Here is a 26,859-nt window from a genome sequence, read left to right on the forward strand (position 1 = left end):
GCTCTCTATGAAAGCTCTCACCGATGCAGCTCTCTATGAAAGCTCTCACCGATGCAGCTCTGTCTGCAGACAAGGGTGGATTTATCCAAGTAGAATTTTCAAAGTTCTAGAACAGCACTTTGTTTTAACCACGTAGATACCATTTCTGTATAACTCCAACGCTAAAATACCTATAGTCTTAGTACTGGTGTTTTGGGTAAAATCACTGGGGAAACCAAACCAGGGAAAAAAAGCCATGTTACAACCTATGTGTTGTGACAATTGCGTTGTTTGCTCTATAACCTGTTAGTTCATATGCCTTGCGATCGTGATTTATAGGCCTAAGGGGGGGACAATAAGAAGACACAGTGGCAGAATAAATTCAACCACACCTTTGTTTCATCACAAAACTGGAGAACAACATCTGTCCGGTGGAGTCCACAATGCATATTGCATGTAACAAACAGTTCCATGACCTACAGCATGGTCAATCAAGTTAATGTTTCCCACATTTTTGGACTACCTAACAGGTTTGATTTAAAACACTGGAGAGTTACCGCAAGTCGCAAAGAAAACTGGAGCTGCCTCTATCACACCCTGATCTGTTTCACCTGTCTTTGTGATTGTCTCCACCCACCTCCAGTTGTCACCCGTTTTCCCCATTATTCCCAGGGTATTTATTCCTGTGTTCTCTGTTTGTCTGTTGCCAGTTCGTCTTGTCTTGTCAAGTCAACCAGCGCTTTTCTTGTCAAGTCTCTGTTTTTCTAGTCCTCCCCGTTCTGACCTTTGCCTGCCCTTACACTGAGCCCGCCTGCACTGACCTCGTGCCTGCCTGCCACTCTGTACCTCCTTATGATCTTTTGCCTGTCCACAACCTGTCTCTTGCCTGCCCCTTGTTTTATAATAAATATCAGAGACTCGAACCCTCTGCCTCCCGTGTCTGCATCTGGGTCTCGCCCTGTATCGTTATAGCCTCCACTATTCCAGCACCATTTCAACTTCAACATTTCGACATCATGAAATCACCTATGCTTAGTCTAATACAGTGACATCTAAAGTATTCCAAAAACAATTTAGTCCAACATAAGCTAAATATCATGTGGCTGTCCATGGTACTGATTTATGTGTTTGTGTGCGTAAGTAGAAAAAACGTGTTGACTCACCCTACTTGTAAAGAAAGTCCAATGCCATCCTCCTCTCTTTCATGTTGCCGAAACGTCTATGACTCTGTCATACATGCTTTAAGTTTATGTTGACCTAGGCTACCTGGCTAAAATGTTGCTTGCTAGCCTAATTTCCTTTCATGACAACATTAGCTAGTTAACATTAGCCTTCTACATATTGAACTTCCATCCTGTCAGTCCAGGGGCACAATGTATGAATTAATGGTTGTGACAGAATCGCAGAATTGGCCAGTGTGGAGAATTAAGTAAAACCACAAGTCTAAATCCCTATCTCTGTCTTTGGCTAATTTAGGAAACTAGATACAACAATTCAAAAAAAAAAATCTGTCAATAATGTTTGGCTGGATGTCCTAACTGGCTTCCCTTTACACTTTTTTTTGGTGCACCAGGACCATTCACAGCTGAGCTCACTCAGTTTACCTCAACGCTGATTGGCTATTATTAATAAAAATAAAAATAAATGATCAAGGGATGCTTCCCTTGTATTCAATGCTACAGGCGGCAACAATGTTATACTCTTTTTGACCAGAAAGCATCAGAAAGATGAGCTACACATACAGAGACAGAGGGGCGCTGTTTCGTGTTGCTCAGATGCTTTCTCCTGTGAGATACTGTAAATTAAGCCTCTTGCAAAATGAAGTAAAATTATGAAAGATACATTTATTTGATACATTTTTTTTTTTTTTTTTATCTTGGTGAATGTTTTGGGGAAGCCTGCCTTCCTTTGGCATCCATGAATACATGCCACTGCATAGTCCGAAACTGAAAGTATGAGAACCAACTGATTGCACATGGATGATCCAATATCTTAACACCTTGGGTGTTAGCTTGGTGTAGAACTACACATCATAAATTCAATATCATCACCATTCTATATCTTGGCAGTACATGGAACGTGCTTTAATACGTTTTTAACAAAACAATTGGAGGCCGGCGAGGTGACGGATTTGTTGTTTTTTCGAATCCTAGACTGTATCTTTAGAACATTAAGTGTTGAAGGGGGCTCTGGAATTGTTCCCCTCAGAGTTCTGACTGTTGAGTGGGAACATCCTCCTCATGGCGTCCATATCCACCTTCTTCCTGAACGTCTCCGTGGTGAAATAGTAGGCCAGTGGGTCCAAAATGGCGTTCAGACAGGCCACCATTAGGCTATAGCGGTATGCCGACAGCAGGGGACATGGTACCGCTTTCCTATGGACATAGAGGATCGCCAGAGTCCCATGGTAGGGCAGGAAGCAGGCCAGAAATATCACCAGGTTGGTGGTGATCATCCTCTGGATCTTCCCAGAGTTGATGAGGTCTGTCTGGGCTACAGCGCTCCTTGTGATGGTGCGGATCAACGCCCAGGAACAGACCAACATCACCACCAAGGGGATACCGAAGCCGACGGTTAGTGTCGAGGCGACTGCCGTGGCCTGAGTGGCGTAGACTGGAAGGTTCCCGAAACAGAGGTCCTGCATCTCCTGGGTTGCCTCTCTATGTTTCAGCCGAAAGACAGAGAGAGAGAGAGAAAGGGAGAGAGAGGGAGGAAGAGAGAGAGAGAAAGGGAGAGAGAGAGAGAAAGGGATAGAGAGGGAGGAAGAGAGAGAGAGAAAGGGAGAGAGAGGGAGGAAGAGAGAGAGAGAAAGGGAGAGAGAGGGAGGAAGAGAGAGAGAGGGAGGAAGAGAGAGAGAGAAAGGGAGAGAGAGGGAGGAAGAGAGAGAGAGAAAGGGAGAGAGAGGGAGGAAGAGAGAGAGAGAAAGGGAGAGAGAGGGAGGAAGAGAGAGAGAGAAAGGGAGAGAGAGGGAGGAAGAGAGAGAGAGAAAGGGAGAGAGAGGGAGGAAGAGAGAGAGAGAAAGGGAGAGAGAGGGAGGAAGAGAGAGAGAGAAAGGGAGAGAGAGGGAGGAAGAGAGAGAGAGAAAGGGAGAGAGAGGGAATATAACAGGATATATAAATGATACAGGGTTGGGTCTGATGTGATGTTACAGACCCCTTTCTGTGTTTGCAAACATTGCCGCAAGAGGGAAATGAGCGCAAGTTGGTGGCAGAACAAGGGGGAGTTCTTATAGAACGCCAGCAAAAAAAGGCTCTATTTACATGTTGCTAATGGGTGCATTTCACACTGCCTTTGGATTATAATTGGATTTTAAGGCTCATATGAATGTCCTGCTTAATATAATGTTTGTGTCATCATCGCAAATCAACTGCATTATACTTAAAAAACACTTCAACTTCAGCCAGTAAAATTATAATTTAGCTATGTTTTGCTGCAGTATATCAATGAGCGTTAGCATTCTAGCTAACAACTGCTGCATCCAAAATAGTTATGTTGCAAAGATCACAACCAAATATAATCTTAGCGACTGTTCAAACAAGAATAAAAACACAATTGTAAGCGCATGAGAACCCAATAAAGTTATTTTGTTTAGAAGCAATAAAAAAGGAAATCTAGGCGATGTTGAATGGGCGCAGATGGCGATGGCTTTCTTACTGCCGCCAAGATTCGTGCGTATCTGTGCGTGACGTCAGTGTGTCGTGTACTGGAAAAGGGTCTATAGGGCAATTTGTTTTTGTGACCTGACCAGGAGAATATCTGGGTCCTAGTTGACCTGACCAGGAGAATACCTGGGTCCTAGTTGACCTGACCAGGAGAATACCTGGGTCCTAGTTGACCTGACCAGGAGAATATCTGGGTCCTAGTTGACCTGACCAGGAGAATATCTGGGTCCTAGTTGACCTGACCAGGAGAATATCTGGGTCCTAGTTGACCTGACCAGGAGAATACCTGGGTCCTAGTTGACCTGACCAGGAGAACACCTGGGTCCTAGTTGACCTGACCAGGAGAATATCTGGGTCCTAGTTGACCTGACCAGGAGAATATCTGGGTCCTAGTTGACCTGACCAGGAGAATACCTGGGTCCTAGTTGACCTGACCAGGAGAGTATCTGGGTCCTAGTTGACCTGGCCAGGAGACTACCTGGGTCCTAGTTGACCTGACCAGGAGAATACCTGGGTCCTAGTTGACCTGACCAGGAGAATATCTGGGTCCTAGTTGACCTGACCAGGAGAATATCTGGGTCCTAGTTGACCTGACCAGGAGAATATCTGGGTCCTAGTTGACCTGACCAGGAGAATATCTGGGTCCTAGTTGACCTGACCAGGAGAATATCTGGGTCCTAGTTGACCTGACCAGGAGAATACCTGGGTCCTAGTTGACCTGACCAGGAGAATACCTGGGTCCTAGTTGACCTGACCAGGAGAATACCTGGGTCCTAGTTGACCTGACCAGGAGAATATCTGGGTCCTAGTTGACCTGACCAGGAGAATACCTGGGTCCTAGTTGACCTGACCAGGAGAATACCTGGGTCCTAGTTGACCTGACCAGGAGAATATCTGGGTCCTAGTTGACCTGACCAGGAGAACACCTGGGTCCTTGTTGACCTGACCAGGAGAATATCTGGGTCCTAGTGACCTGACCAGGAGAACACCTGGGTCCTAGTTGACCTGACCAGGAGAATACCTGGGTCCTAGTTGACCTGACCAGGAGAATACCTGGGTCCTAGTTGACCTGACCAGGAGAATACCTGGGTCCTAGTTGACCTGACCAGGAGAATATCTGGGTCCTAGTTGACCTGACCAGGAGAATATCTGGGTCCTAGTTGACCTGACCAGGAGAATATCTGGGTCCTAGTTGACCTGACCAGGAGAATACCTGGGTCCTAGTTGACCTGACCAGGAGAACACCTGGGTCCTAGTTGACCTGACCAGGAGAATATCTGGGTCCTAGTTGACCTGACCAGGAGAATATCTGGGTCCTAGTTGACCTGACCAGGAGAATACCTGGGTCCTAGTTGACCTGACCAGGAGAGTATCTGGGTCCTAGTTGACCTGGCCAGGAGAATACCTGGGTCCTAGTTGACCTGACCAGGAGAATACCTGGGTCCTAGTTGACCTGACCAGGAGAATATCTGGGTCCTAGTTGACCTGACCAGGAGAATATCTGGGTCCTAGTTGACCTGACCAGGAGAATATCTGGGTCCTAGTTGACCTGACCAGGAGAATATCTGGGTCCTAGTTGACCTGACCAGGAGAATATCTGGGTCCTAGTTGACCTGACCAGGAGAATACCTGGGTCCTAGTTGACCTGACCAGGAGAATACCTGGGTCCTAGTTGACCTGACCAGGAGAATACCTGGGTCCTAGTTGACCTGACCAGGAGAATATCTGGGTCCTAGTTGACCTGACCAGGAGAATACCTGGGTCCTAGTTGACCTGACCAGGAGAATACCTGGGTCCTAGTTGACCTGACCAGGAGAATATCTGGGTCCTAGTTGACCTGACCAGGAGAACACCTGGGTCCTAGTTGACCTGACCAGGAGAATATCTGGGTCCTAGTGACCTGACCAGGAGAATACCTGGGTCCTAGTTGACCTGACCAGGAGAATACCTGGGTCCTAGTTGACCTGACCAGGAGAATACCTGGGTCCTAGTTGACCTGACCAGGAGAATACCTGGGTCCTAGTTGACCTGACCAGGAGAATACCTGGGTCCTAGTTGACCTGACCAGGAAAATACCTGGGTCCTAGTTGACCTGACCAGGAGAATACCTGGGTCCTAGTTGACCTGACCAGGATAATATCTGGGTCCTAGTTGACCTGACCAGGAGAATACCTGGGTCCTAGTTGTACCTGCGTTTGGAGATGTAGAATGGGAGGCTGGCTCCGATGGTAAGGACCCAGACACCGAGGCAGACCAGTGGGGCTTTCTTTCGGCCCTCCCGAATCCGGCAAGACATGGGGAAACACACGGCTACACAACGGTCGAAACACATGCAGGTGAGGAGAAAGATGCTGCCATACATGTTGACCAGCAGAACCAGGCCCACCCCTGGAATAAATGCATGAATTTATAAATTAATGAATACATGAATGGAGGAAAATAAAACCTTTACTGCCATATGGGAATTTGTTTTACACATCATAAGAAAAGCAATTAAAATGATCTTTATTAAAAAAACAGGACACGGACGGACAAAGCAGAGAGTGCAACATATAACATTCAAGTACAAAAATCCTAGATTGTAGATTCCCTCAATGTCATGATAAACATGTTTGGCTTGACAATGACATTAATGAGTTTGCATGATAGCACAAACAGATATTGTGACTAAGCTAACATAACAGCAAAGAGTCAACATTTATCTTCACACGGAACCTGAGGTAACCTGGACAAGCCTTTATCTTCACACGGAACCTCTGGTAACCTGGACAAGCGTTTATCTTCACACGGAACCTGAGGTAACCTGGACAAAGCCTTTATCTTCACACGGAACCTCTGGTAACCTAGACAAGCCTTTATCTTCACACGGAACCTGAGGTAACATAGACAAGCCTTTATCTTCACACGGAACCTCTGGTAACCTGGACAAGCGTTTATCTTCACACGGAACCTGAGGTAACCTGGACAAGCCTTTATCTTCACACGGAACCTCTGGTAACCTAGACAAGCCTTTATCTTCACACGGAACCTCTGGTAACCTGGACAAGCGTTTATCTTCACACGGAACCTCTGGTAACCTGGACAAGCGTTTATCTTCACACGGAACCTGAGGTAACCTGGACAAGCCTTTATCTTCACACGGAACCTCTGGTAACCTAGACAAGCCTTTATCTTCACACGGAACCTCTGGTAACCTGGACAAGCGTTTATCTTCACACGGAACCTGAGGTAACCTGGACAAAGCCTTTACCTTCACACGGAAGCTGAGGTAACCTGGATAAGCGTTTATCTTCACACAGAACCTGAGGTAACCTAGACAAAGCCTTTATTTTCACACGGAACCTGAGGTAACCTGGACAAGCGTTTATCTTCACACGGAACCTGAGGTAACCTGGACAAAGCCTTTACCTTCACACGGAACCTGAGGTAACCTGGACAAGCGTTTATCTTCACACAGAACCTGAGGTAACCTAGACAAAGCCTTTATTTTCACACGGAACCTGAGGTAACCTTGACAAGCGTTTATTTTCACACAGAACCTGAGGTAACCTTGACAAGCGTTTATCTTCACACGGAACCTGAGGTAACCTGGACAAGCCTTTACCTTCACACAGAACCTGAGGTAACCTGGACAAGCGTTTACCTTCACACAGGGCCGGAAGTAACTGAGGTAACTCAGACCAGCGTTTACCTTCACACAGGACCTGAGGTAACTGAGGTAACCCAGACAAGCGTTTACCTTCACACAGGGCCTGAGGTAACTGAGGTAACTCAGACAAGCCTTTACATTCACACAGGTCCTGAGGTAACTGAGGTAACTCAGACAAGCCTTTACTTTCACAAAGGACCTGATGTAACCTAGACAAGCATTTACCTTCACACAGGGCCTGAGGTAACTGAGGTAACCCAGACATCCCCAGATGGTAGTAGATCCTCAGGGGCAAAGTGAGGACCAGGAGGAGGTCTGCGATGGCCAGGTTGGTCATGTAAACGGTGGTGTGAGACCGAGACTTGGTGTAGCGGAAGAACACCACTAGTGCTGTGAGGAATAAGAAAATGGACATATTGTGACATAACGAAGCTGCAGCATTGCATTGACATCTAGCTATTGAAGACATGCCATTCAAAGATGAAACAACGCTTAAATTGCAACTTATTACCAAGTGAGTTATGTCCTGTTAAATAATATATATATACGTGTTTGATCTTGGCTCCAAACACATTTTCATTGATATAGGCAAGAAAATAATAATGTAAGAACATTCTCTCCCTATACCTGTGAGGTTGAGGATGAGGCCAACCATGAAGACCATGGAGTAGACCCCAACAAAGAGCCGATTACCCTGGGGCTCTGTGCAGTTTTGAGTGGTGTTGATGCTCATGGCTACTATTTTTGTTGTTTCTGAGGAGAGGGATGGAAAGAGAGGGAGAGAGAGAGAGAGAGAGAGAGAGAGAGAGAGAGAGAGAGAGAGAGAGAGAGAGAGAGAGAGAGAGAGAGAGAGAGAGAGAGAGAGAGAGAGAGAGAGAGAGAGAGGGAGGGAGAGGGATGGAAAGAGAGGGAGAGAGAGAGCGAGACAGAGAGAGAGATGGAGGGAGGGAAGGATGGAAAGAGAGGGAGCGAGAGAGACAGAGAGATGCAGGGAGTACTGGAAAGAGAGGGAGATAGAGAGAGAGACGGATGGAAAGAGAGGGATAGAGAGAGAGAGAGACGGATGGAAAGAGAGGGATAGAGAGAGAGAGAGAGCGAGAGAGAGAGACAGAGAGGGAGGGATGGACAGATGGAAAGAGAGAGAGAGAGGGAGAGAGGGGGGGACAGATGGAAAGAGAGGGAGAGAGAGAGAGGGAGAGAGGGCGGGCGGGAAAGAGAGGGATTAGCAGGCTATAGAAATGATACAGGATTGTGTCTGATATGATGCAATAAGACCAGGAGTATTTCCTGACCATGTTTCCTGAGCAGGAACAACTCTGGACCCTGTAGTTGTCCCCTATACTTTAGGGCATCCTCTCTGGACCCTATAGTTGTCCCCTATGCTTTAGGGCATCCTCTCTGGACCCTATAGTTGTACCCTATGCTTTAGAGCATCCTCTCTGGACCCTATAGTTGTCCCCTATGCTTTAGAGCATCCTCTCTGGACCCTGTAGTTGTCCCCTATGCTTTAGGGCATCCTCTCTGGACCCTGTAGTTGTCCCCTATGCTTTAGGGCATCCTCTCTGGACCCTATAGTTGTCCCCTATGCTTTAGAGCATCCTCTCTGGACCCTATAGTTGTCCCCTATGCTTTAGAGCATCCTCTCTGGACCCTATAGTTGTCCCCTATGCTTTAGAGCACCCTCTCTGGACCCTGTAGTTGTCCCCTATGCTTTAGGGCATCCTCCCTGGACCATATAGTTGTCCCCTATGCTTTAGAGCATCCTCTCTGGACCCTGTAATTGTCCCCTATGCTTTAGAGCATCCTTTCTGGACCCTGTAGTTGTCCCCTATACTTTAGGGCATCCTCTCTGGACCCTATAGTTGTCCCCTATACTTTAGGGCATCCTCTCTGGACTATATAGTTGTCCCCTATACTTTAGGGCATCCTCTCTGGACTCTATAGTTGTCCCCTATACTTTAGGGCATCCTCTCTACAGCTCAGCATTCAAAACCATAGTACCCTCCAGGCTTATCATTAAGCTTGAGGCCCTGGGTCTCAACCCCACCCTGTGCAATTGGGTCCTGGACTTCTGGAAGGGCTGCCCCCAGGTGGTAAAGGTAGGAAACAACATATCCACTTCGCTGATCCTCAGCACTGGGGCCCCACAAGGGTGTGTACTTAGCCCCCCCCGTCCCCCGTCCCCCCCGTACTCCCAGTTCACCCATGACTGCGTGGCCATGCACGCCTCCAACTCAATCATCAAGTTTGCAGACAACACAACAGTAGTAGGCTTGATTACCAACAACAACGAGACGGCCTACAGGGAGGAGGTGAGGGCCCTCAGAGTGTGGTGTCAGGAAAACAAACTCTCACTCAATGTCAACAAGCAGGTGTTTATTGTAAAGGACCACAGCAGGAGGCAGGTAGCTGGGTCCAGAGACAGGCAGAAGGTCATACACAGGGGGTCCAAAAAGGCAACAGTACAGGCAGGGAAAAGGCTAGTAACGTCGTCCGGGAGATCAGGCAATAAGTTGATAACAGGAAATCCGATAAAGTACAGGCAGGGAATAGGCAAAAGGCGTCGTTAGTGAGGCAGGCCAAAACTATTATACACAGGAGGAGTAAATTACGGGAGAAACAGAGCTCTGAGTGTGTCACAAAATAAACAATACCTCACAATGATGGGGTGCAAAGAACTGAACTAAATAGTGTGCGATAATGACATACCGGTATGTGAAGAGGTGATCAGAATTCAGGTGATTGGGATCTGGAGAGTGAGCTGCGTTCAGGGATCTATGTGTTTGAGAGTGTGAGCTGGAAGCAGACGTTACACTCTCTCCATTCCTCTCTTCTTCATCTCTTTGTCTCACACTTGCAAAACACCTTTTCCTGTCCTGATCCGTATTGTAACATTCCTCTGTAGTTATTGTGACACAGGCACCATTTCCCTAAACGTCCGTCTGTGTATTTTTAGTCTGTCTTAGTGGTATCCCCTGGTCCACACTACACAAAGACTGCACATGGCACCCTATTTCATTTGGGCTTTGCTCAACCGTAGTCCACTATAAGGGGAACAAGCATTTCATGGTAACCATTTCACTGTAAGGTGTTGTATTCAGCGCATGTGACAAATACAACTTGATATGATTTGATTTGAATATGGTTCCATTTGGGAGGCTGCGATGCACCCCTATTTTCACTGTTGTCCTCTTATGCATGCAAAGAGGGTCAAACTGCCGATGAATTAAGGAAGCTGAACAGCCAGTGGGTGAGGGAGGAAGTTATTTTTAACGCTAAAGAGATCTGTGTCTGATAGACCCTGTTTATGTACAAGAACATCTATCAATATTTACAGTGCAATATTGTTTCAGTTTCAGATGCTTATTTTGCCTTCACCAAAGAGGAACAGAAGACATTTTGTCCACTTTCATTCTGACTTCAGTGAAAGCTAAATAAATGACTTCGTTGACGTCTCTATGGAAACTGTGAACCTACTTTTCCCCAGTTAAAGCAGAAGCAGACACATGGCTGCTAGCATTGCAGAACAGTTGAGAAATGAACATAACGTTACTTGTATATTTTTTTGCATTTGCGTTCACTATTCATTCACCTCAATTGCAATGGTATCTGTAACATTATTTTCTACGAGAGAGAGAGTAAAACAAAACATTTTTTAGGAAGCCTTTTTACTCCCTCCATTTCCTCTTTCTCTCAATAACAGTAGTCACAGCACAATTACACACACAGGTGACTAAGTTATCCTGTTACCCTGTCTGTTATTGGTGCTCAATGTTTGGAAGGATACAGTGACAGTACCATTGTGAAGTGAATAGGATGTTGGTATGGTACACACGTAGAATAGAGTAATACACAGTGGGATATTCTGAGAAGCACTCACCCGTCTGATGCTTATGAGTGGAATATTTTGATTGTGATGGTCTTGAGTTCTACATACAGTGCCTTTGTCAGGAAATGAAAGAGTGAGAGATGATGAGAACCCTCGCTCTCGCTTCTTGTTCTTGTTCTCTCTCTCTCTCTCTCTCTCTCTCTCTCTCTCTCTCTCTCTCTCTCTCTCTCTCTCTCATTTTCTTCATGTTTCTTCCTCTTCTTGTTTTCTCTCTCTGTTTTACCCCTTCTATTTTTTTTCTATATATTGCAACTCTTTCTCTTCTCTCACTCTGTCCATATCTGTGTTAGTGAATGTGTATCTCTCTGTCTGTGACATGACTGACTGTTTATTTTCTGCATTTATGGGGAAGCACTTAATTTATTCACACGCACACACTCTGTAACAGTCGTATAAAAGGTCGGCCCTGATACTCTGCCAGAAAAAGCCACTGACTTTTACGTGACTGGAAAGAGAAGGAGGGCATTTAAATTCACATGACAAGGCTTCTGTTAAACATGACATAGCTATAATTTGGTTTAAGAAAAACAACGTTTTTCAATCTATAAATTATTTTAGTCTACATCCGATTAGAACATTATCCGTATGAAAATATTTTATATATATATATTATTTAGGCCAATATTTCGAAAATATTCGACCAAATTAGGAGAACCATTTTCTACAATGTAACAAATAACGGTCACAACGTACTTTCCTACCACTAACAGCAATCAAGAATTCTATACCTTAATGCACAAATGTCTGTTACGGACCTCGTGGCGCAACGGTAGCGCGTCTGACTCCAGATCAGAAGGTTGCGTGTTCAAATCACGTCGGGGTCAAAATTGTTTTCCACAAATTATCTTTCCCTTTTTAACCATATGGAATACCATTTAATATTTTTTTCAATGCAATGCTGTGATTACTTAATGAATGGTGATAAAACATATATGTTCTATTGAATAAACTCCAACTGTGAGCATATAATCTATTTACAATTTAGCCTATACTATTTAGATAAAAACAATTATAATTTAACCAAATGAAAGTTTATTCATCACTTGCACAGGATACAGCAAGCAGGTGTCAATTGTACAGTGAAATGCTTAGGAGGAGCTAGCAAACTAGCTTTAACTCTTATTCTACTTGAACAAAGTCCCTCGCTCTATGGACCTTGAGTTTGTCTACTAGACCAACAGTCATAAAGGCAGATGTATTGATCTTGTGTCAGATACTGGGTTGGGCGTTTCTCCATGGGTTGTTTACAGCATATAGGCTTAGACATACTAGAACAGACAAAGTCCCTGCTCTGTGAATCTTGGATTGCACACAGTGTTATAAATAGTTTCGTTTTTAGGATCCCCATTATCTGTTGTAAATGCAGCAGCTACTCCAAAAGATAGATATATCTGTGTATCTATCACTCTAGGTAGCCTACACCCAACTTGGCGGGACAATGGAAACTGCTGGAGTTGTTTCATGTATAGAACATGGATCAATGACAGGTATGCAGTATCTGTGTATTAATCAGAATGCTGGGGTCAATCACCATAGCTACTAATAAGAAGTAATCTAGTGCTATGGCTGGGGGATTCCCTGTGTTCTTCATCTGCTTGTCTGTGAGTGTGTGTTAGTGTGTGCATGAGTACGCAAGTGGCAGGAGTAGGCTTGAGTGTGTGTTTGAGTGTGTGTGTAAGGTGTATATAACATATTGTTTAATTACAATTTAGCCTTCAAATACTTTAATGAGAAAATAATAACTAAAGAAAATAACAACATAAAGAAGTTGAAGAAAATTTTTTCAGCTTTTATTACAAAATAAAACAAATTAAAATCTGCATAGAATTAAATTAAAACATGAGAAACACAATTCACAGAAGATGCAAATGTCATACCAATATAAACACGACTATAGGCTACATATTACAGTCACTGATGTGTTTACTAGGCTACACTAAGCAGTCTATGTATATCATAAATACTCTTGGCCCCAGAGCAAAGATAAAGTAAATATAATCACTCTTCAAATAACCATTCATTCCTCTTGACGGTCCTCAAGTGGTCGTGGTTGAAAAATGGTCACAGTCGATGGTCATCATTGATCATCACGCTTCCTACTGGCAGGAGATAAAGGTCAAAGATTAGGTGAACACTTTCTTTCTTACTCCCTCCCCCTTCCCCTTCTCTTCTCCCCCCCCCCCAACTCTCCCCTCTCTCACCTCCTTTCCGCCACAGGTACCACAGATGCATCCGAACAGTCCGTTGACCATCTGTATTGCGCACAGCACCAGTTCCACACTAGCAGCCACAAGTAGAGTGGCGAACAGGCCGATGTTAAACTCCACAACATCGTCTGGCTTTAGACAAGTCTTCCAGAGTTCACTGTCACCCAGGTAACTGCCGCTGCTGCAACGATGAACATTCAAGCAATCATTCAACCAATCAAGCAATCAATTGTATTGATCTTTTTACATCGGCAGGCATCATAAAGTTATTTACAGTAGCTAGGTAAAGTATGCAAAGAGATAGAAATAAGAATAGTTGTGTTATCATTCAAAATATAAAAAGACGTACTTGTTCATGAAGGGCCTCCCCCAACTTGCATCTTTGTCACCTGTAACCTTGAATAAGCAGACAGGCCCGTTGGCCAGGACCAGGGCAGCCGTAGCCAAACTGTACAGAGCTCCAACAACCCCAGCAGCAGCAAACCCAATGGACAGGAACATCTGAAGAGAAGCGACACACACAGGGGTCAAAGGTCAGAGAAGTTAGGGAGGAGGTCAGGGGAAGAGAAGGGAGATTTTAGAGCAAATGTTAGCTTTTTTGTGTATTTACCACATGGAAAATAGGTTTTGTTCTTAATTAGGCTTCTACAAACTTGTTTTAAATACAGGATGGCAAATAAATCTAATCCAAGGCTGGTGTGTTTCTGAGCCATGAGTTTCTGCTTGATTGATTCCTCGAGTAATCTAACACTTTTTACAAACCGCTTTCACTGGGAAATTAGACTGACCATAATGTAACTGAGTGTTACATTGTGGGCCAACATCAGACAGAACCATAAACGGACAGATTATTATTTCCTGACATTACACATGTTTCACAGGTAGGGGGTGGTGAAGTCAAGGTGTTTTTCCTTATTGCGCTATTGTGATGAATTTATAATACACAAGCTGTCATTGGCCCACCCATATGCCCAAACCTAATGTTGTGTGCTGCAGTAGGGAGACTGACACAGGTTTAGATATGTACTCATCCCTTTAATGCAGTGGTTCTCAATCCTGGTCCTGGGGACCCAAAGGTGGGCAAATTTTTGTTTTTGCCTTAGCACTACACACCTGATTCAAATTATCAAAGCCTTTTGATGAGTTGATCATTTGAATCAGCTGTGCAGTGCTAGGGCAAAAACAACAAGGTGCACCCCAGGACCAGGTTTGAGAACCATTGCTTTAATGGTTAAGGTTAGGATTGGGGGAGTTGAATCTGATCCTAGGTCTGTGGTTTGACTTACCCCACAGCGGTTGGCACAGCAACCATTACTGCTGGTCAGGTGGATGTGGATGGCTGGGATAAGGCACTGAGAGAGAGAGAGAGAGAGAGAGAGAGAGAGAGAGAGAGAGAGAGAGAGAGAGAGAGAGAGAGAGAGAGAGAGAGAGAGAGAGAGAGAGAGAGAGAGAGAGAGAGAGAGAGAGAGAGAGAGAGAGAGAGAGAGAGAGAGAGAGAGAGAGAGAGAGAGAGAGAGAGACTTCTTCACAACTGTTTTGTCATGGAGTAGCATATTGGGCAGCATATTTCAGGTGTACAGGTCCATTCAGCATTCAAATGAATTCACACTTAGGAAACTGTTGATCATGAAAAGGGTACTTTTATTTTTCTTAAAAAATACTACACAAACCTGTGATCATGGTATGACCAATGCTCTATAGAATCAGCATGTCTAAACCAAGATTGGGGTCAATTCCATTTCTATTCAGTCAGTATTGTTTTTCAATGAGAAACTTTGGAGTTAAAAAATGGAACTGACCTAAACACTGGTCTTCTAAACCAATCACGTTACATAATATTCCAAATTAAACCAATCATGTAACATAATGGCCAAAATTAAACCAATCGCGACACATAATGTTCAAAATTAAACCAATCATGTCACATAATGCTCAAAATTAAAATAATCATATCATAATATGGTGCAAATTAAACTAATCATGTTAGGTAATCGTCAGAATGAAACCAATCATGTTACCTAATGTTCAAAATTAAACCAATCATGTCACATAATGTTCAAAATTAAACCAATCGCGACACATAATGTTCAAAATTAAACCAATCATGTTACCTAATGGCCAAAATTAAACTCACCATGAGCCCGCCGCCGATGAACCCTCCCATATATTTAACCTCATCTGTGATCCGGTCTCCTTTCCCATCTCTGTCTTCCTGAGCGTACTCCGTCGACCAGCCAGGGAAGAACGCAATGATGTTACAGATGATTGAGACCCCCGCCAGGACATAGAGCGGGATCGCAATGGCCTTAGAGCACTTTCCTGTACACATGTTGCTGGTTGTACGCTTTCTTCAACGTTGAAAAACTCAAGAATGTTGCGTTGATAATTCAAGACTCTATTTGGTGTCCTCGTAGAAAGAGATATGAGAAAAATTCAGAAGTTGAAAATAATTTCCAGACTACTCCTCCTTCGCTCTCTTCTCAGCCTAGGTCCAGCGTGGCTCTAGTGATGGATGCGAAGCTGCTTAAATCCTGAGGTGAAGGGAAGGTTGGTAGAGGAGGGGTTAGTTGGGCGATAAGACTGGCTCCACACCCCAGTGATTACATCACCTTTAGTTGGCCTGAGCGTTGAGTCATAAAACTGGGTTCTTTCGTCCACTTTGTATTTAACCGCCATTTATCAAGAAAGTCCTGTTGAGGTCAGAAGACCTCTTTTACCAGGGAGCTCAGTAACTAGCTCATGTATAGAGTTAGCCGTATTAAAACAAAGCCGCTCTATGTAGGCCGGCAGGTAGCCTAGTGGTTGAGAACATTATTTATTTCATTGAACTTTTATTTTACAAGGCAAGTCGGCTAAGAACAAATTCTAATTTACAATGACGGCCTACCAAAAGGCAAAAGGCCACTCCACACATCTCTGATTCAGAGGGGTTAAATGTGGAAGACACATTTCAGTTGAATGCATTCAGTTGTACAACTGACTAGGTATTCCCCTTTCCCTTCCTTTCATGCAGGGACGGGGGCTGGGATTAGAAATAAAAATATAGGACAAAACACACGTCACGACAAGAGAGACACCACAACACTACATAAAGAGAGACCTAAGGCAACAACATAGCATGGCAGCAACACGGTAGCAACACAACATGGCAGCAGCACAACATGGTAGCAAAACATGGTACAAACATTATTGGGCACGGACAACAACACAAAGGGCAAGAAGGTAGAGACAACAATATTAGCCAAGTAACTGAAAGTTCATTGGTTTGAATCCCCTAGCTTAAAGGGATGTAAAGGTATCTTGGGTCATTACTGGAGAGAGAGAAACAGGGTTGGGTTGCTTCACAGTTTGTCTCCTCCACGTAGATGTATTAGAGTAGACTCTGTGGTTGGTACAGTCATAAATTAATATATATCTATTGCTCTGGGTAGCCTACACCCAATAGGGTGGGCCAATGGAAACTGTTGGTGTCGAATTCCGATGTGGCACAGAGTTCCAATGTGAAAACAGTCAATAAATTGAACATTCCAAATGGCAAATTAGATATGGATGCTTGTATTGGCTACGGCATCCAACTTTTCTCACTCGGAACATTCACTGCTGATCTATCCATTGGTTGAAATGTTCCTGTTGAAGTTGCACATGTTAGGTGGCTAATCACTTTTAGTGGTTCAATTTGTTCAAACATCCATAAACTTGGTAATGTCACATTTTCGACCCTGTGACATGTTCTGGAATCTGAACAGTGATAGTAATGCTCAGTTTATTACTTCAAATTGATTTACGTTTTGTCCAATGGGTAACCTTTACCTGAATATACTCCAGAGTGTACCTGTGGTTTTAGAGTATGCAGTATCTGTGTATACATCAGAGTACTATGGTACATCACCATAGCTACTGATAAGCGGTATTCTAGTACCGGGGGAGGGTTGGAGGATTGGGTGTGTGTTTCATCTGTGTGAGATGTATAATGTGATGTGAGAATCTGTTTGTCCTTGACATCTGCGTGTGTATGTGTGTGTGTGTGTGTGTGTGTGTGTGTGTGTGTGTGTGTGTGATCTCTGGACCCTATCTCCTGATGTATTGCAGCTTGTCAGAATAGGGAACCATATATACTGATACAACCATATCAGACAAACACACACGCAGATGACGACCATAAAGCATGATGGGAAAAACTGACAAGACCTGTGGCATCTTATCAAAGACCAAGGACACATTTTCCATTGCACTTTTAAGGACAGACTTTAATCCAGTGGGGAAAAGTCATGGCAGCAAAATATTTTTTCCAACCAATCATGACAAGGTGAAATATCATTCAAAACAGTTAGTTCTTCACTGTAAGATTGTACATTTAGATTATTGTAAGTATGTCATCAATACCATGTAAAGTGGAATTTATAAACCTAACCCTGGACTTGCTCAAGTGAGAATCTCCCATTTATATAGCTTTTTAGTCGAGGACTAGGCTGTGTTTGGGAAACCACCGCACAACTGTACAATCGTTCACACAGACATGCTGTCTTTAGTCTCTTGATGTGTGTGTGTCTTTGTGTGCCTGCCTGGTTGCATGCATGTGTGTGACCATAGGCCATAGCTCAATTGTGGCACAACGGCAGTGTGTCTGACTCCAAATCAGAAGTTTGTGTTTTCAAATTTTGTCAGAGTCAAACTGTTTTGACCATCCCCCAATACCGTGAAATGAATACATTTGTAATGGAATACAGTTGAGACATTGGCCAAGATTACACGCGCACAGTATTCCGGATACTAGATCATATCCCACTTTAGGTCTTATTCAGGATAAGCAGCTTACATACACCTTTGATATGCCACTCATGAGTATCCCTGTTACCATGAACAAACAGAATATTCCTCATTTAACTACAGTATTTGGATTCAATGAAGTATGTACGCTGACTGTAGGTCTATAACCTCTCACATGTAGTGTAATATAATATTAAGTCCTGAAGAATTATGCATTTCTTGCAGTGAAATTATTCAGCAAATTTTTATTTTGTTTCAGGAGAAATAGGATTTATTTCAGCATCTTTTGAGAAGAAGGTGAATGCTCGTGTAATGTGTTATCTTAGACACTGTTATGCAAGCAGACAGTATTTCAACCAAGTAAATATGCACCCATGATGAACTGTCTTATCAGAAATGTTTTTAGTCGTTTTCTCAGCTTTTCATTTCTTTAAAACCGGTCAAACTGATGACATTTGAACATTTTGCACAGAAATAATCTTTCCTCTGTTTTGGAGTTATTGCGTTTCCTCCCTGGTCCCTAAACGAAACAGACAACTTCACCGGCGTTAACTAGATAACCAATGCATTCACTCTATCGATGTAAGACATTATTCTGGTGAGCACTATTTTATTTTGTCTTCTGGGGCAACACGTTATGACAGAAGAGATATAGCTGACTAACAAACAGCCTACCAAATGTCAGCAATTATATATCATTTTTTATTTTATTAGGCAAGTCAGTTAAGAACAAAATCTTATTTACCAGCCTACCCCGGCAACGCCCTATGGGACTCTCAATCACAGCCAGATGTGATGCAGGCTGGATTTGAACCATGGACTGCAGTGACACCACTTGCACTGAGAAGCTGTGCCTTAGACCTCTGCGCCCCTTGGGAGCCCAAAAGCAGAAGTATAGCAGTCTAAACTAAGGGTGCTAGTGACCAGTAGTATACGATAGTAAATTAATAATAGTAGGCAAAATTATTATGGAATTATCAGGGCCCAACCTTTCACTGTAATTGCAGTTTTTGTCCCCCCCAGTTTTATCATTGGAATGTGATACAAAACAGGCAAAGATGTGCGTACACCTCTGAGTGGTCGGGTAGGCTTTTGGAGTGTTAATCCGACTGGAATAAAATAATAATAAAGGGGGTGTCCCCCCCACTTCTAAAACCAAAGTAGCTCCCTGAGAATTATTATGGTAGATCGAACTGAACAGGTAACCTACTTTTTGATGTGATTTGTTTGACAATCAGATGAAAACATCACACAACACCCATGATATGTGAAACTGAGCTTGCGCAGACCGCAAAAACAACAGTAAACCAGATAAGATGTTTACATGCCACAGTATCCCATTTTACATCAGAATATCCCAGGCATCTTTTCCGGCTTTCTCATACAAGCTTTTTCTTTTTATTGTAAACGGGATATGATGTTAATATGTGTCAACTCAAAAACAGAATAGTTGAGTATGCCGAATAATAACGGGATATTGGTGTGCATGTAAACGTGGTCAATCTCAAATTGCACCTCCTGCTTTTGCCCCCAGAACAACCTCAATTTGTCGGGAGAATGTGTCGAAAGTTTTCCACAGGGATGCTGGCCCATATTGACTCCAATGCTTCCAACAGTTGTGTCAAGCTGGATGTCCTTTGGGTGGTGGACCATTCTTGATACACACGGGAAACTGTTGAACATGAAAAAACGGCACCTGGCACCTACTACCATACATCGTTCAAAGGCACTTAAATCTATTGGCTGGCCCATTCACCCTCTGAATGGCACACATACACAATACATGTCTCAATTGTCTCAAGGCTTCATCTCGCCCTCCATTTGGCAAATCTGACCATAATTCCATCCTCCTGATTCCTGCTTACAAGCAAAAATTAAAGCAGGAAGCACCAGTGACTAGATCAATAAAAAAGTGGTAGGATGACGCGGATGCTACGCTACAGGACTGTTTTGCTAGCACAGACTGGAATATGTTCTGGGATTCCTCCAATGGCATTGAGGAGTACACCACATCCGTCATTGGCTTCATCAATAAGTGTATCGATGACGTCGTCCCCACAGTGACTGTACGTACATACCCCAACCAGAAGCCAGGTTGGGGTATGTACGTACAGTCACTGTGGGGCAGCATCCGCACTGCTAAAGGCTGGAGCTGCTGCTTTCAAGGAGCGGGACTCTAACCCGGAAGCTTATAAGAAATCCCGCTATCCCCTCCGGCGAACCATCAAACAGGCACAGCGTCAATACAGAACTAAGATCAAGTCGTACTACACTGGCTCTGACGCTCGTCGGATGTGGCAGGGCCTGCAAACCATTACAGACTACAAAGGGAAGCACAGCCGAGAGCTGCCCAGTGACACGAGCCTACCAGACTACTTCTATGCTCGCTTCAAGGCAAACAACTCTGAAACATGCATGAGAGCACCAGCTGTACAGGAAGATTGTGTGATCACGCTCTCCGCAGCCAATGTGAGTAAGACCTTTAGACATGTCAACATTCACAAGGCCGCAGGGCCAGACGGATTACCAGGACGTGTACTGTGAGCATGCACTGACCAACTAGCAAGTGGCTTCACTGACATTTTCAACCTCTCCCTGTCCGAGTCTGTAATACCAACATGTTTTAAGTAGACCACCATAGTGCCTGTTCCCAAGAACACACTAAGGTAACCTGCCTAAATGACTACCGACCTGTAGCACTCACGTCCATAGATTATTACTTTTGATACTTAAGTACATTTTAGCAATTCCATTTACCTTTGATGCTTACGTTTTTTTTTTTACAAAATACTTTTCGACTTTTACTTAAGTATTATTTTACTGGGTGACTTTTACTTTTACTTGAGTCATTTTCTATTAAGGTACCTGTACTTTTTGATTATGAATAATATGTTCACAGACACATTGAAATGTCCACAGAGAAAGAAAATGGTTTGTTTTCATTATCTTTGTAAATCGGTGTACAATTAGCAGCAACAGAATGACTGTCAAATAGGGATTAAAGTTATCGACTAGTCTGGATTTGACTACTTGTTTTAAACCACATACTACACTTGAGTTAGATCAGTGAGAAATGTTCAATCAACATCTTAGTCTCAATCATCCTTTGACAAGCTATAGCCTACTGTATGTTTGGTGAGACAACAGAAAGCAATAATTTTGTCATGCTTGTTTTCCATCAACTTCTCTACACTAAATTATTTTACAGAAGTGGAATTTCCTCAAATTCAAACGGCAATTGAATCATTAAAACATGTTTTAAATATCAATGGACAGTTTATTGTTTGGTGACTGTAGGAGACAGATAGCATAACAGGTTACAGTCAGTTCTGAAGCGGATGCCAATAAGGTTTATGGCCCCTGTTGCATGAACGTCGCACCCTATCTACCAGCCTGTGCCTGGTACAAGCCCTGCCACGCACACAGGCACACACACACTCACACACAACCACACACACACACACACACACTAGGTAATAAGTGTGTCATAGGTGTGATAATATGGTAATAATAAAAGCCTGGTAATATATTAATATAACCATTGACGTAGATGGAAAGAGAGGTGTTCCTCTGATCCAAGGGTATTCATTATAGTGTTTTTATATTCATTTTTATTTATTTATTTATTTATTTTTTGGTGTATATTTCTATTTAGTTTTTCTATTGATATTTAATGATAATGATGTACAAGCTAGGCCTATTTGAAACATCGCCATCTCTTGGCCACATTTACCGTCCAGGTTCAGTAAACCCCCAAAAGCTTGAAAACGCAGTTAAATTTCTGCCCAAAGTTTAGAAAAACAAACTGAAACTGAACATAATTAATGGTGTTTTTTATTTTATTTCAGTTAGTTTCGGAGTCAAAGATAATAGTTTCAGTATAGTTATAGTTTTTTCAAACGTATTTGTTAATTATTGTATTTCTCTAAATTGTTTTTCATGATTAGTTTTCGTTTTACTTGACTATAATAACCTTACTCTGATCTGATGATTTCATTACTATTTTCTTCATTGTAGAAAAATTGTGAAGACATAAACACTGATATAACACATACGGAATCATGTCGTAACCAACATTTATGATTCTTCAAAGTTGCCACCCTTTGCCTTGATACAGCTTTGCACACTCTTGGCAACCAGCTTCACCTGGAAATAAAAATTGGCAGATCGGCTGTACCAACCTCAGACGAGTCCCAAGACGCTTGTGTGGGTTGTAGAGCAAACCGGAGAAGAGACACTGACATGACACTTCTCACTGAGAGAGAGAGAGAGAGAGAGAGAGAGAGAGAGAGAGAGAGAGTAACGGGTCCATAGAGGCTCAACACCAACACCACCCAGAACACTAGCTAATGTAATGAACGTTTATTCATAGCTCACTACTGCCACCTAAATACAGATTCGAACAAAATGCTGCATGATTCTCGTTGTGTAGGCTATATTGTGCCTGTGCACGCAGTGAGTGTACTGTGTATTTATGCGCGCTGTACCACATGGCAATTTGTAAAAGTAGACAGGTACAAACAGATAGACGTACACGTAGCTACATAATTCCAACAGTTCCTGGAAATAACAGTGTAACAAATCGTTCACTGACAGGTAGTCATTATTTTATATGCAACTCCTACTCCATGAAAACAGCAGCTGCGATGGCCGAGTGGTTAAGGCGTTGGACTTGAAATCCAATGGGATCTTCCCGCGCAGGTTCGAACCCTGCTCGCAGCGAGTGTTGGTTCACATTTTGCGCAAGTAAAACGCCTCATCATTCGACTGTTTATATGGGTTCCTCTGTTTACATCAGTTTATATGGGCACCTACACCAGCTACTCCAATGAAGACGGTTCAACGAGATAATATCAAGGTCAATTCACATTGATGACTCAAAAAAATTCAGACAGGGACGGTGTGAAAACTCGACCATGAAGTTAGTTCATGTGATAAATAGCTCACGTCCAAACTGTATTTCGAATAAATATATCACTTTGAACTTATTAAATTATTGGCTAGACTATATGTGATGTTGCTAAACATATCCTGAGAACAAAATGACTTACAGTTTTATTGTTTTAAAAGTAAAAGACCGCAGTCCGCAGAAAAAGTTGAGATATTTAAAAGATTTTGGGACATAGGCTACTGACTGGCTTTGCCTATTCCCTTCAGGATTTTTTAACCATAATATTTTGAAACATGCACACCCTTACAAAAAAGATTGTCGTTTTGAAACTGCCGTAAAAGTGCAGTAACTGCACTCCACTGTGATTTTTGGGATGCAGTAATTGCAGGATAACTGCAGTGTATTGCTGTTGAACTGCAGTTATACTGCACTGTAACTGCATTTACACTGCAAAATTACTGCATAAAAAACGGTGTTATTTTGAACGCGGAATTTGTAGTACACTGCAGTTATAATGCACTCTAACTACAGTTATACTACAGTTTACTGCAGTTATACTGCAATCTGACTGCATTTTCCCCCCAAAAGTTATACCATAGTTTACTGCAGTTATACTGCAATCTGACTGCATTTTCCCCCCAAAAGTTATACCATAGTTTACTGCATTTATACTGCAATCTGACCGCAATTTGTTTTCAAAAGGGTAGGCTTTTCTCTTTGATTGAACTCTCGGCGCCATTGAATTGTGAGGATTTTTACGTTGTTAGGATTTTTACACCACCCCCATGCCGTATGTGGAGTACGAAAAACTACCGGTAACACATTTTGAAATCAATATCAAGTATTCGACGCAACGAGGTCAGAGAAAGGTGGTGTGTATCGAACCAAAAGCAAAAGGCACCGCTGGGATTCGAAAACAGGATCTCCTGTTAACTAGTGGGCTCCCGAGTGTCCCAGCCGTCTAATGCACTTTATTTCAGCGCTAAAAAGCGTCGCTGCAGCCCATGGTTCGAATCCAGGCTGTATTACATTCGGCCGTGATTGGTAGTCCATTTGGGCGGCGCACAATTGGCCCAGCGTCGTCCGGGTTAGGCAGTCATTGTAAATAAGAATTTGTTCTTAACTAGTCAAATATTTAAAAAAATCTGAACGTTTTCTAAAGACAGGTTTCATTCCCGCAGTGAGACTGAGCACCTCGTGTCATGTAATATCACGTTTATTCCAGACGGGGGTAGTGTAGTCAAAGAGACATTCAAACCTACTCAATTCAATTTAACATTGCCAAAGCAAGTGAAATAAAAGTGAAATAAAAAATGAACAGTGAACATTACACTCACAAAAGAATAAAGACATTTAAAATGTCACATTATGTCTGTATACAGTGTTGTAACCATGTGCAAATAGTTAAAGTACAAAATGGAAAATAAATAAACATAAATACAGTGGGGAGAACAAGTATTTGAGACACTGCCGATTTTGCAGGTTTTCCTACTTACAAAGCATGTAGAGGTCTGTAATTTTTTATCATAGGTACACTTCAAATGTGAGAGACGGAATCTAAAACAAAAATCCAGAAAATCACATTGTATGATTTTTAAGTAATTAATTTGCATTTTATTGCATGACAAAAGTATTTGATACATCAGAAAAGCAGAACTTAATATTTGGTACAGAAACCTTTGTTTGCAATTCAGAGATCATACGTTTCCTGTAGTTCTTGACCAGGTTTGCACACACTGCAGCAGGGATTTTGGCCCACTCCTCCATACAGACCTTCTCCAGATCCTTCAGGTTTCGGGGCTGTCGCTGGGTAATACGGACTTTCAGCTCCCTCCAAAGATTTTCTATTGGGTTCAGGTCTGGAGACTGGCTAGGCCACTCCAGGACCTTGACATGCTTCTTACGGAGCCACTCCTTAGTTGCCCTGGCTGTGTGTTTCGGGTCGTTGTCATGCTGGAAGACCCAGCCACGACCCATCTTCAATGCTCTTACTGAGGGAAGGAGGTTGTTGGCCAAGATCTCGCGATACATGGCCCCATCCATCCTCCCCTCAATACGGTGCAGTCGTCCTGTCCCCTTTGCAGAAAAGCATCCCCAAAGAATGATGTTTCCACCTCCATGCTTCACGGTTGGGATGGTGTTCTTGGGGTTGTACTCATCCTTCTTCTTCCTCCAAACACGGCGAGTGGAGTTTAGACCAAAAAGCTCTATTTTTGTCTCATCAGACCACATGACCTTCTCCCATTCCTCCTCTGGATCATCCAGATGGTCATTGGCAAACTTCAGACGGGCCTGGACATGCGCTGGCTTGAGCAGGGGGACCTTGCGTGCGCTGCAGGATTTTAATCTATGACGGCGTAGTGTGTTACTAATGGTTTTCTTTGAGACTGTGGTCCCAGCTCTCTTCAGGTCATTGACCAGGTCCTGCCGTGTAGTTCTGGGCTGATCCCTCACCTTCCTCATGATCATTGATGTCCCACGAGGTGAGATCTTGCATGGAGCCCCAGACCGAGGGTGATTGACCGTTATCTTGAACTTCTTCCATTTTCTAATAATTGCGCCAACAGTTGTTCCCAGCCTTGTGCAGGTCTACAATTTTATCCCTGATGTCCTTACACAGCTCTCTGGTCTTGGCCATTGTGGAGAGGTTGGAGTCTGTTTGATTGAGTGTGTGGACAGGTGTCTTTTATACAGGTAACGAGTTCAAACAGGTGCAGTTAATACAGGTAATGAGTGGAGAACAGGAGGGCTTCATAAAGAAAAACTAACAGGTCTGTGAGAGCCGGAATTCTTACTGGTTGGTAGGTGATCAAACACTTATGTCATGCAATAAAATGCAAATAATTACTTAAAAATCATACAATGTGATTTTCTGGATTTTTGTTTTAGATTCCGTCTCTCACAGTTGAAGTGTACCTATGATAAAAATTACAGACCTCTACATGCTTTGTAAGTAGGAAAACCTGCAAAATCGGCAGTGTTTCAAATACTTGTTCTCCCCGCTGTATGTGTTTTGTTTTTTCTTCACTGGTTGCCCTTTTCTTGTGGCGACAGGTCTATAAAGCTTAGAGGTCTAGCATGTTGTATAAAGCTTAGAGGTCTAGCATGTTGTTGTATAAAGCTTAGAGGTCTAGCATGTTGTTTAAAGCTTAGAGGTCTAGGATGTTGTTGTATAAAGCTTAGAGGTCTAGCATGTTGTTATATAAAGCTTAGAGATCTAGCATGTTGTATACGCTTAGAGGTCTAGCATGTTGTATACGCTTAGAGGTCTAGCATGTTGTATACGCTTAGAGGTCTAGCATGTTGTATTAAGCTTAGAGGTCTAGCATGTTGTTGTATACAGCTTAGTGGTCTAGTATGTTGTATAAAGCTTAGAGGTCTAGCATGTTGTATAAAGCTCAGTGGTCTAGCATGTTGTCAAAGCTTAGAGGTCTAGCATGTTGTTGTATAAAGCTTAGTGGTCTAGCATGTTGTATAAAGCTTAGAGGTCTAGCATGTTGTATAAAGCTTAGAGGTCTAGCATGTTGTTGTTTAAATCTTAGAGGTCTAGCATGTTGTAGTATAAAGCTTAGAGGTCTAGCATGTTGTAGTATAAAGCTTAGAGGTCTAGCATGTTGTTGTATAAAGCTTTGAGGTCTAGCATGTTGTTGTTTAAAGCTTAGAGGTCTAGCATGTTGTATAAAGCTTAGAGGTCTAGCATGTTGTATAAAGCTTAGAGGTCTAGCATGTTGTTGTATAAAGCTTAGAGGTCTAGCATGTTGTAGTATAAAGCTTAGAGGTCTAGCATGTTGTAGTATAAAGCTTAGAGGTCTAGC

General features: G+C 43.0%; 2 protein-coding genes and 2 non-coding genes across 6 annotated transcripts; 2 read left to right on the top strand and 2 right to left on the bottom strand.

The window, feature by feature from the left end:
- Positions 1–1,803: 1,803 nt before the first annotated feature.
- LOC139561242 (lysophosphatidic acid receptor 6) lies at positions 1,804–11,495 on the bottom strand. Of its 2 annotated transcripts, none has more exons than XM_071378215.1 (5): positions 11,171–11,495; positions 7,918–8,043; positions 7,516–7,680; positions 5,831–6,029; positions 1,804–2,639 (listed from the first exon to the last, which is right to left on the bottom strand). In XM_071378215.1, the coding sequence occupies exons 2-5, from the start codon at positions 8,021–8,023 to the stop codon at positions 2,150–2,152; spliced, it is 960 nt and encodes a 319-aa protein (XP_071234316.1). In that variant the 5' UTR covers positions 8,024–8,043; positions 11,171–11,495; the 3' UTR covers positions 1,804–2,149. The 2 variants fall into 2 exon arrangements, with proteins under 2 accessions (XP_071234316.1, XP_071234317.1); XM_071378216.1 differs by having other exon boundaries at positions 7,918–8,287; positions 11,171–11,340.
- Positions 11,496–11,931: 436 nt separating this feature from the next.
- On the top strand, positions 11,932–12,003 carry trnaw-cca (transfer RNA tryptophan (anticodon CCA)). The gene has a single exon. It is a non-coding gene; the product is annotated as a tRNA-Trp (tRNA).
- Positions 12,004–12,953: 950 nt separating this feature from the next.
- Positions 12,954–22,476, bottom strand: tm4sf21b (transmembrane 4 L six family member 21b). Of its 2 annotated transcripts, none has more exons than XM_071378999.1 (6): positions 22,335–22,476; positions 15,521–15,917; positions 14,673–14,738; positions 13,736–13,887; positions 13,381–13,567; positions 12,954–13,275 (listed from the first exon to the last, which is right to left on the bottom strand). In XM_071378999.1, exons 2-6 carry the CDS (start codon positions 15,713–15,715, stop codon positions 13,267–13,269), a joined length of 609 nt encoding a protein of 202 aa, XP_071235100.1. In that variant the 5' UTR covers positions 15,716–15,917; positions 22,335–22,476; the 3' UTR covers positions 12,954–13,266. The 2 variants fall into 2 exon arrangements, with proteins under 2 accessions (XP_071235100.1, XP_071235101.1); XM_071379000.1 differs by having other exon boundaries at positions 12,954–13,278.
- A 317-nt stretch (positions 22,477–22,793) lies between these two features.
- trnas-uga (transfer RNA serine (anticodon UGA)) lies at positions 22,794–22,875 on the top strand. Its single transcript has one exon. It is a non-coding gene; the product is annotated as a tRNA-Ser (tRNA).
- Positions 22,876–26,859: the final 3,984 nt, after the last annotated feature.

The sequence above is a fragment of the Salvelinus alpinus genome, chromosome 31, assembly GCF_045679555.1.
Source record: "Salvelinus alpinus chromosome 31, SLU_Salpinus.1, whole genome shotgun sequence".
In the NCBI taxonomy this organism is placed as follows: domain Eukaryota; kingdom Metazoa; phylum Chordata; class Actinopteri; order Salmoniformes; family Salmonidae; genus Salvelinus; species Salvelinus alpinus.